The sequence below is a fragment of the Erithacus rubecula genome (assembly GCF_903797595.1).
Source record: "Erithacus rubecula genome assembly, chromosome: 5".
Taxonomy (NCBI): Eukaryota; Metazoa; Chordata; class Aves; order Passeriformes; family Muscicapidae; genus Erithacus; species Erithacus rubecula.
The window spans coordinates 10287866-10299652 of NC_136687.1; the positions used below are offsets into that span (position 1 = coordinate 10287866).

Sequence of the window (11787 nt, forward strand, 5' to 3'; positions counted from 1 at the left end):
TTTCTGCTGCCCTTTGTTGGTCCCGAGCCTCTCCAGCTGGTGGAGCTGAGTCCATCAGCAGGGCCAGGCTGGCAGCAGGGATCTGCTGCTGCCTCAGCACAGGGAGAGCTCACAGAATCTCCTGATGGAAAGATCCAGTACCTGGGTTTTTAGGAATTGCACTTATCCCTGCCAAAACCAGACTGAAAAGAACCTACCCCTGTGATGATGCTGGCAACACCACCAGCCTAAGGAGTGTGTGTCTTTCAGCATCCCTGTGAGTTTGGGAGGTTAGCTAGCACATGGCTGGATACCCAGCTGCATGTTCAGACCAAATATTCAAGCAGCAGCCCCAAGTTAGCTCTGGAAGGTGCTTCCCAGCACCCCAAAACTGCAGCCTGGGCTTTTCTTTTCTCCTAAACCCAGTCCCAGGCTGATCCCCAGGCTGAGCCTTAGGCAAGGTACACATGTTCTCCTCCAACTACAAAGACCTACAAAGACAAGCCTAGCATCATCCCTGCCTTACTTGGGATTTTTATTTACTTTAGGTCCTTTCCAGTTCCCCTACAGCTGCAACTCTGGGTTTTCTCTTTCTGTCATCCATTTCATTTGGGAAGCCAGTGATAGGAAGGAAGAAGTTGGTTTTCTCATGGAAAAATAAATATTCTTTTCAGACAGCCCTCTTAGTACCTGCAGAAAGAGCAAGAGGGCACTGGGTCTTTGACCTTTTGCCTGTTCTGCAGATTTTACTGCTCAGTGTTGTAAACATATTAACTTGACATATAGGAAATCTCACAACGAGTATGGGGAGACTGAGGTCAGCACAGGTGAGGAAGTTAATTCAGAAACACAAAATTGACTTTTGTGATGTATTGGTGACTTCCAGGACATCTCCATCTGAAACTGCTTGGTCAAAGCATCAAAGACTTTAATTAGAGTGGGGTTTGGCAATGAGGAGAAAGAAGGATTTTGCAGGCTAAGGGAACTAAATACTTGAACATTAAAATGCTTCCAAAACAAACCCATAATCCTTGGTTTTCAAGCCCTCATCAGGTTTAAACCCTTTTAGGTATCATGGCTAAAACTATAGCAGGAACCTACAGGTTGCTTCACTTGCTGTGTTCTTGTGCATTCCTCCTGGAAAGGAAGTTTCTGGCTCTTCTCAGCTTTCTTATCCATTTCTTTCCAGGAACCTTTTCTTCTTTCTGAAGGCAACAGTCAATAGTTACCTAATACTACAGTAACCTATTTCATCTTGTCACGAAACAAAAGAAAATACTGTTGGCAATTGCATCTTATATATTTTATATAAAAATTTTTGCAGTTATAAAATCAGGAGGAAAAGAAAATCAGTACATTTATTTGGATACAATAGAAAAGTTTAAAAGACAAACTCCAACCCATTTATAAAATATTCTGGTGCCTAGTGCTGCAGTATAATATAGTGTATACATCTATTGATCACCTGCTGGAGAGTAGCAGAGCTGTATGCTTAAAAAATTGATTTTTCTCTCCTTTCAAATAATGAACAGCTTCCAGAATGGAGCTGTGACCCAGAGGTTTAGAGGCTGGTACAGGATTAAGAAAAAATTATTGACTAGGAAAGAAAAAGAAAGGAATTTGTCTGGAGAAGAAAATGGCCTGTAAAAGTTGAACAAAAGCATAGTAAATTAGCTGCTGGAATGACTAATTTCTGGGTGGGTGGATCTGAGCAGGCTGCAGAAGCCTGTGTTAAGCCCCAAGGCTCTGCTCCCAGCATGTGAGAGAGGTACCTCAGCAAGGGACCCAAAAGCGTGAGCACATCTGCTGGGGAGGCTTATGGCACAGTCAATAGGGCATGGCAAGCTCTGAACCTCCCCTGGGCTGCACTCATGAGCCTTTTTTAGCAAAACAGAGACCTCAGTCCTTCCCTCCAGGTACCTGAGCAGGAGTCAGCTCTTTTCACTTTTTGTTTAAAAGCTTCTCTGAGCACTGCTGAGTGGTGAACGCAGGGGAGATGTGCCAGCATCTGCTGGTGGGGCTGAGCATCCCCTGCTGCTCCTCAGGGCAGGAGCAGGAGACACTCTCTCAGGGAGGAAGATTAGGCTAAGAAAGAGGAGGAGGAGAAAATGATGGAGGAGATGCTCTCTCTCATCCTCCACTGGCACTTTTTCATCCTGTTGTTTAGAACATTGTCCAAGAGAGAGGACCAGAGCAGTGACCAGACTTCTACTGTTCAGTGGTTTGGGAACTCACATGGCAAGAAACACCTTTTCAATTATTTGTCTGTTTCACACACATAACTGAAAATTTCAATTTCAACTGAAAATTTCAATTTCAGCTGTGTGTTTTGTATTAAATACTCTGTATCAAGTGACTAAGATACCGAATGTGGTTTTACTGTGTCTCTGGGACACAGACACCTGCAGGGCTGGCCATGCACCCCTCTGCCAGGCTAGAGGGATGTGCTGCTTCTCTTGCACCCCTTTTCAGGCCTCCTCAGCCCCACGAGCCTCTGCCCCTGTGCAGGGAGTCAGTGCCAGGTGCCCTGGGCTCCTGCTGTTTGGTGCATGCAGCTGGTGTGGGTGGGTTTCACTCAAGGAAAGGTTTGAACACAATTTCCCAGCTCTTACAGGAGCGATTCTCAGTGAGGCTGTTACATAAAAGACAGGTAACATCTCCTTCTCCTCCTCCTCCCTGCCTGCCTTCTGCAAGGAAACCAGCAGCTAAAATGTATTTTGTGAAAAGCTCGATCTTAACACTCCAGGTCAAGTGTTGGAAGTGCACGTTGCTAGTGTAGGATGCTCAGAGGGTTTGGGGAAAGAAATCTCCCTGGAGTTACTGGGGAGACAAACAGTGTACCTGACTGGATGAACCTCAGTGAATTTAGAGGTAAAATAATGAGGAATATTTCCAGCCAAAACTGCAGCACAAGTGGCCATGAGTGTCTTAAAGATTAGGTAGCATTATGACTGTTTTCTCCTGTGTATACACTCAGAAATCAGATATCAATATGTTGTTTCAAAAATTGAAGAGTGTTGATAGCAGCCCACTCTATTTCAAAATGGCAACTACAGATACTGAAGTATTTTAATCTATAGAATTGAACTGTTGTTAATAGAAATTGATATTTTTTCTGCATTATAACAATATTTATTGGCTGATTTGCTGCTTAGTTGACTTTCTCACTGTTGCCTTTAAGACTTGCTTAATTTGGAACTCATCACAAATGATGATTTCCCATAAAGTCATTTGCTGGTAATATATTTCCCCATATGTTTTTTCCTTTCAGATAGCCAAGACAAATATGCACAAGCCACAGCTGTTAGCTTATATATTTTAAGCTGCCTTTTATGTTCTTTTCCTTTCCCCTACAGTTGCCTATACCATTTCTTAAATTATCTCATCATACACAAGACATTGAGGCCTAAAAGTTAAAATTAAATGGCAGGTATAAAACCAGGTCTACCATTTCTAGCTTGAACTTTGAGTTACAAATGTTTACTGAGGGAAGGAAATGCACAGTATACTCTAAATAAACTCTAGGTTTATAGTTGAAATTAATAATACTAGGAAAAAAAATTGATTGAAAGACACTAAAGTGACTCTGTTCAGATGTTTTTAGGTTAAATAATATATTCTGAAAAGTCACTTTTGTTCTATGGTAAGGTGGGAGCTATATGTTAATTTCTTTTATTCCTGGATCATTTTCTCTCTGAGGTGTCATCAAGTTGAGTTTTCAGTACTACATTGAAATGAATATTCATCACAGAGTTACAACTTTTGAAAAATCTGTAGGGAAAAGGAAAAAAAAGCCCCAAACCCCTTTTCTTCCCCCTCTTCATGCAGCTCTGAACGTGCACAGCTTGGGCTAGCAAAGCAGCACACAGCATCCATGTGCTTCTGGGCAAGGGCTTTGAGCTCTCCAGGTGTCCCCTGATGTGGGGCCAAGGGGTCACTGCAAATGTGAGAGTTTTGAGGGCTGAGGGCTGCAGGAACAATGAGAATAATGAGGGGCAGCCCTGGTACTCCCTCAAGGAGACAAAGATACCTGAGCTCATGATGGTCAGTCAGAGCCCTTTTGGGAGGTGGAGCAGTCACAAAGAGCTCTGGGCTGCTGTGACCAGAATTGCTGTGAGCAGTCCTCCAGCACTGGAAAAACCTACAGATCTTCAGGAAAATGGACAAAATGGCATTAATGGCTGAGTGAAATGGTGTGGATACTGGACTGGGGGCAGGAAGTTTATGAAATGAGAGTGAAATGTGGGGTATGTCACAGCTCTTACCGCTCAATAATGTGGTTTTAAACATCTGATAAATAAAATGGAGTAACAAAGTGAATCCCTTGGCTTTTCACCACCATCCTCTTTAAGATCTGTGTTTAAAAAAAATGCAATGCTTTGGAGAACAACACTGCAATAAATTGCACAGGGAATTTGCAATTGACAAGTAAGGGGAAACCCTTTCACAAGGGTGAGATTGGGCTGGTGCAGTTAAACCTTTCCAAAAGCTCGAGATGGAGCCTCTGCCTGTCCCTCAGCTCCTGCTGCTTCCACTGCAATCAGTAAAATGCCCTTGATGGGACATATGGTATTTGTCCAGACATAAAATTGCCAGTTTATTGGCATAAAATGATGTTATGAACATTTCTGATTTTTTTTTTCTAATCATAACACATATTCTTTCCATTCTAACTCAATAATGATACATGGAATTTTGAGCTCAACAAGCAATAAAAAGGCTGCATTTAGTGCCACGTAGTGGTATAAAAACAAAAAATTCAGTGAAGCTGGGTATTCTGAAGCAATGCAGAACATTAGGTACTATTCCTAATTTTGTAAAAGTAAAAATGCATGTTAAAAAAATTATGATATACTAAACAATTTTTGATATGCATCACCAAGATTTCATTGTCCAAGGATGAAAACCACTAGCTAGAAAAATGTACAATTTTGTACATTTTGTAGGAAAATTTTGACTCTGTATTTAGAATTAGCTTGCTTTGCAACAAGAAGAGCATTTTGCTCATTTATAGCCTTGACAAAATAGTGAGGGATGTGATAGTGAAATCAGTCCTTACAAGTGGCACAGCAGCCACAGGGCAGAGCCATGCTGGATTAGAGCTGTAAAGATATCCCAAAAATGGCAATAATATGGAGCAGTCTTTGAAGAAAGGGCTGATTTGGGATCCCTAGATTGAAAAGACTTATTCACATTTTGGTGATGAGTAGTTTTCATGCTCAGGTAATGCAGAAAATTATTGCTGTTGTCAATAAGACAGATAATGGTACTTCTGCAAGTGTAATGGATGTGCTGCAATTCATGTCCAGCTATTCAGCACCAGAGCAAGGTAGATGAAACAATACCTGCAATGGTTAAGATAGGCTGAGATAAACTAATAAGACCTAATTTTCTCATCAAACTCCCCAAAAGATGAATACACCTAAACCATGTATGTTTGTATGGGGTTATGAATGGGTAAAGTCCATGGGGTAAAAGATTCAGGGAACACAGTGAAACTGAGCTCCTGTTCCCACTTTTGCTGTGCTGCATGACCTTTCATGAGGGACTTGTGTCACCTCTGCCAACACAGGACATTGGCACTTGCAGTAGGACAGGGAAATATTTGGCTGCTGGCATAGCATAGGAATAGCACAGTATAGTACTGCTCTGTAGATAAAGGGACAAAATTTAATGCTTTTGCAGTTTGCAGTGGGATGATCACCAGCAAAATGCTTCAAAATAAAGATTTGATTCTGTGTGCAGTTTGGCTTTAGTTGCAGAGTTCAGCTGATGTCTGTCTATGTCTGTCTACTCTGAAAACAAATTCTTCCACTTCCTCACACAGACATTTTTCAGGTAAGGAAGCAACAGTTGCTGCCATTTTTTGCTTTAGGCAAAAACACTATGGCATACTATTAAATTTATTTTAAACTAATATCAATATATTGGTACAAAAGTCTTATGGTGTCATAGAAAATAAATCTATGTGATCTGGATGAATAGGCTCATTAGCACACAAAACTGCACAGAATCATCCCTGATGAAAAAAAAAAAGTAGAAAATTTGTTTGGGGTTGTTTTGTTGTTTTAACCAAGAAAGAAGCTACAAGGCAGCCCTACAGCAACCACACAGCTGAGGGTACCAAACAGGCTCAGAGGCAGTGCCAGTGAGCCTGTGAGCCTGTCCTGTACAGCTGTGGTGGCACATGTGTGGATTTGGGATGCATCCCAGAGATGCTGATGTACAAAAACAGCCTCCAGCTGATTCATGGCTCCAGCAGCCTTTATTCTTGTGCAGCTTCTGCACTGGGAAGAATATTGAACCTTTTAGCTAAGAAAAGAATTTTAAAACCAGAGAAAGGGAGAAACTACACAGTGTGAGTTAGTGGGAGTCGTTAAACCCAGGCTGTTTCACAAATGAGAAGAAATTAGCATTGAGGGTAGGGAATAAGCTCAGTAGGGTTTATTTTTACAGTCCAGTGTGCTTGCAAACTTCACAGCAGTACATGGAAGGAGTGAAGGGATCCATATCACTAGCATATGGAGCACACACAAAGACAGCTTATGTGAGTAGTTTGACAATTATTTGGCTGCGTTCTGCTCAAAATATTTGTGACAGCAGCAAGTCAGAGTTGCCACAAAGATGACAAATTCTTTGAAGTCCACTTGGGAATCTCCATTTTCATCCAGGTTCTTGAAGATTTTATCAATAGCATTCTTGTCCTTCCCAGACTGCAAAAGAGAAAGAGCAGGTTGAGGTGAGGGGATGCACAACCCCAATGCAGCAACTTCTTTGAACAAGGTCCTTGGCTGGGCTCTGGGCACTTGGTGAGTCCCACTGTCTGCACAGCAGCAGTGAATACCAAGGGCATGTGCTCCTGGGTTTATTACACCTGAGAGCTGCAGTCTTGCACTGACACAGAGAGGCTACATCTAAAACAGCATTTATCACCACTAAAGCTGTGTAGCACAAAGCCCTGAGAACACTATCCAGATTAATTAAATGCCATGAGTTCTTCACCCATTACCCTGGAAAGGCTCAGCTGAAGCTCAGGCAGTTTGCAGTTTGCAAAAAGATGCTTTCCTTAAATGTCAAATTTAAGCCTCACTGCATACCTCCACCCCAGAAAATATGCAAACAGCCTCAAAGTGCTTTGAGTGCTGCCACTGGCCTTATGGCCCAGCAGAAGCTGCTCACAGAGCTGGTGGCTGGGAAGGTGCCTCCTGAGGCCTGCACGATGCTGAGCTTGAGTTAACACAGCAGGTCTTTCTCAAAATTATCATTATTCTTTGAAATTGCCATTATTTTGATGGAATGACTGAACACTGTCATCAGCCACAGCCAGAGTGGCTTTATGAGGGGAAAGCCCTCCTTATCAAACCTGATTTCCTTTTGTGACAAAGTAACACACCTAGCTGATCAAGGGAAGCCAGTTGATCTTTTTGGATTCCAGTAAAGCTTTCAATACTGTCTCTCACAGGATCCTTTTGGACAAAATATCCAGCACACAGCTGGATGAACACATCATGGGGTGGGTGAGAAAATAGCTCATGGGTGGAACATGATGGGGTGACACCAGACTGGGGACCTGTCACTAGTGGGTTTCACAGGGCTGCACCCTTGTCCCTGTGCTCTTCAACAACTTCATAAATGACTCGGGCATGGGACTGGAAGGGATATTGAGCAAGTCTGGAGATGATACAAAACTGGGAAAAGCTTCTGAATCTGCTGAAGTCAGGGAGGCCCTGTGGAGACACCTCAACAAATGAGAGGACTGAGCAATCACCAACCATGTGAAGGGAACATGGAAAAGTTTGGAATTCTGCACCTGGGATGGGGCAACCCTGGATATACAGATATACTGGGAAATGAGATGTTGGAAAGCAGCACCCCAGAAAGGGACCTGGTCAGGGCCAGAGGTTGGACTTGATGATCTCTGTGAGTCCCTTCCAACTCAGCATATTCTGTGCTTCTGGGGTTCTGTGAACCACTACATCTCAAGGCTGATGTTAATCAAAGCATCATCAAATTAAAAAGTGTTTGTTTGTTGATGGGTTGATTTTTATTTGTTTGTTTGTTTTTTAGTTTTTTTGGTTTTGTTTTTATTTTGTTTGGTTTTGGTTTGGTTTTTTGTGTGTTTTGTTTGTTTGTTTTCGTTGTTGGTTTTTGTTTTTGTTTTCTCTCATTTTGCCAAAATATATTACAAAGAAAATAATTTTACAGGAGGAGGGATTTTTGGCTGCTAATCTACAGGGATTTTCAAAGCTGCAATTTTAACATTAAACAGGAGATGGCAGAACAGACCTGTTAAATCTAGAAAATGTGTGGCTTTGTAGAAGAGATCTGCTATAATAGAAAGAAATGTTATAAACTTTTGGAAAATGTCCATCAATTTGTATTGGTCCACCAATATGTCTACTGTTACTACCTAAATTTAAATCTGAAGGCAATTTTTGATCATGATCTAATTAATGAAATTTCTCATTCTGTAATTTAATGCTTCACTTCAAATTCAGAGCTTTTAAAATCACTAAAATTTGAACCATTTCCTTATATTTGACTGATGAACGTGTCTGGAAGCTTTAATTAATTTTCACTTTGTAAATTACATTGCTTTAATTTTAAGTGAATATTTCAAATTATTTAGGGATCTATATGAGCTAGTTGTTGCATAGGAATTACTTCTGAGATGCAAAAATGAGAATTTTTGGAAAATCTTTATAACTGAGTCCAGTCCTTCAGTCCTGTGGTATTTATGCCTGATTGATTCAAGACCTTTCCAGGCAGTTGTGATCTATGTCAGCTATAACCAATTCTAAGGTCAAAAGTATTCATGAGTAATTAGAAAATACTTTTCCCTAGAATTTCTTGAAAATGAAAAAATACAGATATAAATGGCAGAAAAATGGAGGTAGAGCTCTTTTTTGTAAGTCAGACTTATGTTTTCAGTTCTTTTCCTGCAGTTATCAGTCTGGCAAGATAGGAACAAGGAGCATTGTTGGTTTAAATTTATTTAAAATCTTGACATTAAATATGTTTGCTTGTTTGTGTGTTTGTTTGTTTGTTTGTTTGTTTGTTTTTCCTAAAAGAGGTAAAGCAGGAAAGGGAGATGGTGACCGGAATATAAGTGGACAATTAGCTAATTATCTTCCTGGAAAATTCCAGTAAGAGCAGCTGTGAAAAACTGGAAAAAGTGGTGCTAGGCCCCCAAACAGAGTGAGGACAGACCTCTGAGCATCATCCCATTTGGTGGCTGCCTCCTGCAGGGGCTCCCCAGCCTTGTTTAGACCAAATATCGAGTGCCTGGGGTATTGCCACACTGCTGTAGAGTTGTGGTTTTGTTGTTGGTTTAGTTTCTCTTTAATGGAAGTGCTGTGGGTGCCACAGCTCCATGCTCAGCAGCAGGACCCTTCTGTGAGCACCCACCTGTCTTACACAGATTTCTCAGAAACTTTGGAATACATCCACCCTGAGCCACCCAGGTCCTTATTCTGAATATTGCACCTCTTAAATTTGTGAGACATAACTCCAGCAGGCATGGATGTCATATGGTGAATTCTTACAGCTTGCATGGAAAGACACTGAAATGTGTCAATGCCCTGGCTGCAGTGCCCTGAAATAGTTGTTAAAGCACCAAACTATGCTGGATACAAAAACTGAGAGCCACACAAGGAGCATTTGATTCTAGACTTTAGCATTAAGAGCAGCAACAAAACAGTACAAATAGGGAACATTACTCCAATGTGGAAAGAACAATGTATTTAAATGTGTTTTCTGGATTTTTAGTGAAGAGAAACAAATTTTACAAAAGAATTTATATTGTCTCCCTGGCAGCTAAAGCTTTTACTAAAACATAATAAGCACTTTGAATACCTACTGAAATGCATTTTATGATTACATACAAATTTATGTTGTGCAATATATATCCAGGCGTTCTTTTACTATTAAAGACAAATGCCAAACAGTTTGCTCTGTTTGAAAAAGAGAAACAGAGCAACAGAAAAATCTGTTGTTCTGGTTTATGCATTGATGAGCATACTGAATATGTAGTATAAATACCTCAATGTATGTAGTATAAATACCTTGAGAAGGCAAATTTAGAGAGATTCCCATCTATAATCAAGGTTCTTTATTGCTGACATCTCATGAAGTGAGACCATAAATCCAGGGATAAACAGAAGTAAGTGAAATCTGAAGTTGAAACCTGATCTATTTCAAAGCGATTGTCCTGATAACTCCAGTAATGAATTTAGCAAACAGGGAATGGCCCTGCATATTAAAACCAGCTTTACACAGTTAGTGCAAAACCTTTTTTGAATTTCATATTTTCCTACAAACCATTGCATATTTTTGTATGTAATTTCCCTAATTATGTACCAAATGCAGTTTCTGCAGGCTGCTCTCCACCCACTGCACAGAAACGGTGCCGCCTGTTCTCTTACCGTGAGGAAATTGGGGAGCTCCTTTTCCAGCAGAGTCTTTAGCTCTGCTTTGCTGAGGGTTTGCCTGTTGCCATCAGTCCTTGCATACTGGTCAAAGACAGCAATGGTCATCCCCATGGCAGTTTCCAGCTGAGACATGTTTCTTCTGGAGCCTGGTTTCTCCTGAGCAGGCACAGCCTCGGGGCTCTGGGAGGATGGAGCCTGCTCTGCTCCTGGGGCTCTTTATGCTTCTGTCCCCTCCAATCACTGGCTGCACACCCACGGGACAGTTATCCATTAACAAACACCTCTATCTGGAGTGCACACCTCTGTGCCAACACCTTTTCCAAACTAAAGGTTTCTTGCCCTGGTGTGACTGGCACAACCAGTTGCTCACCAGTAGAAACCAGCCTCTCCTTCAAGGTACACAGTGTGACTAACAAACGAAAATCAGATTTTGTTATTGGCTGTTTGCTCAAGATTTGTTCTTTCAGATATCCCTGTGGGACCAGAGGATTGGCAGCCCAGTTTTGGTGCAGCATCATCCTGCTCAGGAGGAAGACAAGCATCTCACCTCTCCCTCACCTCCACAGTAGGGACTGTGAGGGGCTGCAGACTTGGACTGCTCTCTCTGCCATACCAAGGACCTTGTCATACCACAGAAATCAGTAGTACACACTTGGGGTGGGATTTGCTGGGGCAAAAGTGGAGATCTGCCATGCAGACAGTTAACACTGTCCTTCTGGGCTTGTGCTCAGCCCATTGCAGATGTCTCAAAAGGGTTTTATGAACCAGCATCTCTCGACAGCCAGCAAAGGGAGCCCTGCATCTGTCCAGGGCCAGCAAAGGGAGCCTTGCAGAGCTGCTTCACAAAAAGCTTGCTCAGGCAGAGATATCTGAAGCAATAAATCTGATACTTAGCAAACAGCCAGTATCAAAATCCATCTTCATTTGCAGTAAAATAACTTGCTATTTACTTTATGCAGCACAAATTTTACAATAAAATGACTTGTACCGAAAACAAAAGGTCGCTCTCAAGCCCTGTGTGCCTCTGTGGCCTTTGATGAACTTTGTGATTTGCTTGTAGAGGAAGGTCCCCCACTGTCAGACACCCAACTGGCTGGACTCACACTCCACAGGGCAGAGCTGGTTGAGCTCTGTGCTGGGACCTGGGAGGCACCAGGACAGTGGGAGCCCAGCTGGTGGAAGCTCATCAGCTACAGCCACGCTGAGTTTTGAACAAGTTCTGATTTCTGGTCAAGCCCAGGGTAACTTGGTCAATTCCAGGTGCCTACACCACACCTGGAGGAGCTCATTTGAGGTGGGTGACATCTAGGGTATGCAGAATGGACATACTCTGAGCAAATTATTTGGGGCAATATATCAAAACTGGGGCATCGTGCAT

The 11787-nt window shown here is 41.9% G+C and overlaps 1 protein-coding gene across 1 annotated transcript; it reads right to left on the bottom strand.

Annotated features, from left to right (window-relative positions):
* Positions 1-6401: 6401 nt before the first annotated feature.
* Positions 6402-10745, bottom strand: S100P (S100 calcium binding protein P). The gene is made up of 2 exons (XM_079307147.1): positions 10404-10745; positions 6402-6692 (listed from the first exon to the last, which is right to left on the bottom strand). The coding sequence occupies exons 1-2, from the start codon at positions 10539-10541 to the stop codon at positions 6543-6545; spliced, it is 288 nt and encodes a 95-aa protein (XP_079163273.1). The 5' UTR covers positions 10542-10745; the 3' UTR covers positions 6402-6542.
* Positions 10746-11787: the final 1042 nt, after the last annotated feature.

What these genes read in the sequence shown, in the direction of transcription:
- S100P (XM_079307147.1), bottom strand. Translation starts at nt 10,541, where the DNA reads ATGTCTCAGCTGGAAACTGCCATGGGGATGACCATTGCTGTCTTTGAC. An exon ending in AGCTCCCCAATTTCCTCACG is followed by an intron (nt 6,693 to 10,403) that starts GTAAGAGAACAG and finishes TCTCTTTTGCAG; the next exon opens with TCTGGGAAGGACAAGAATGC.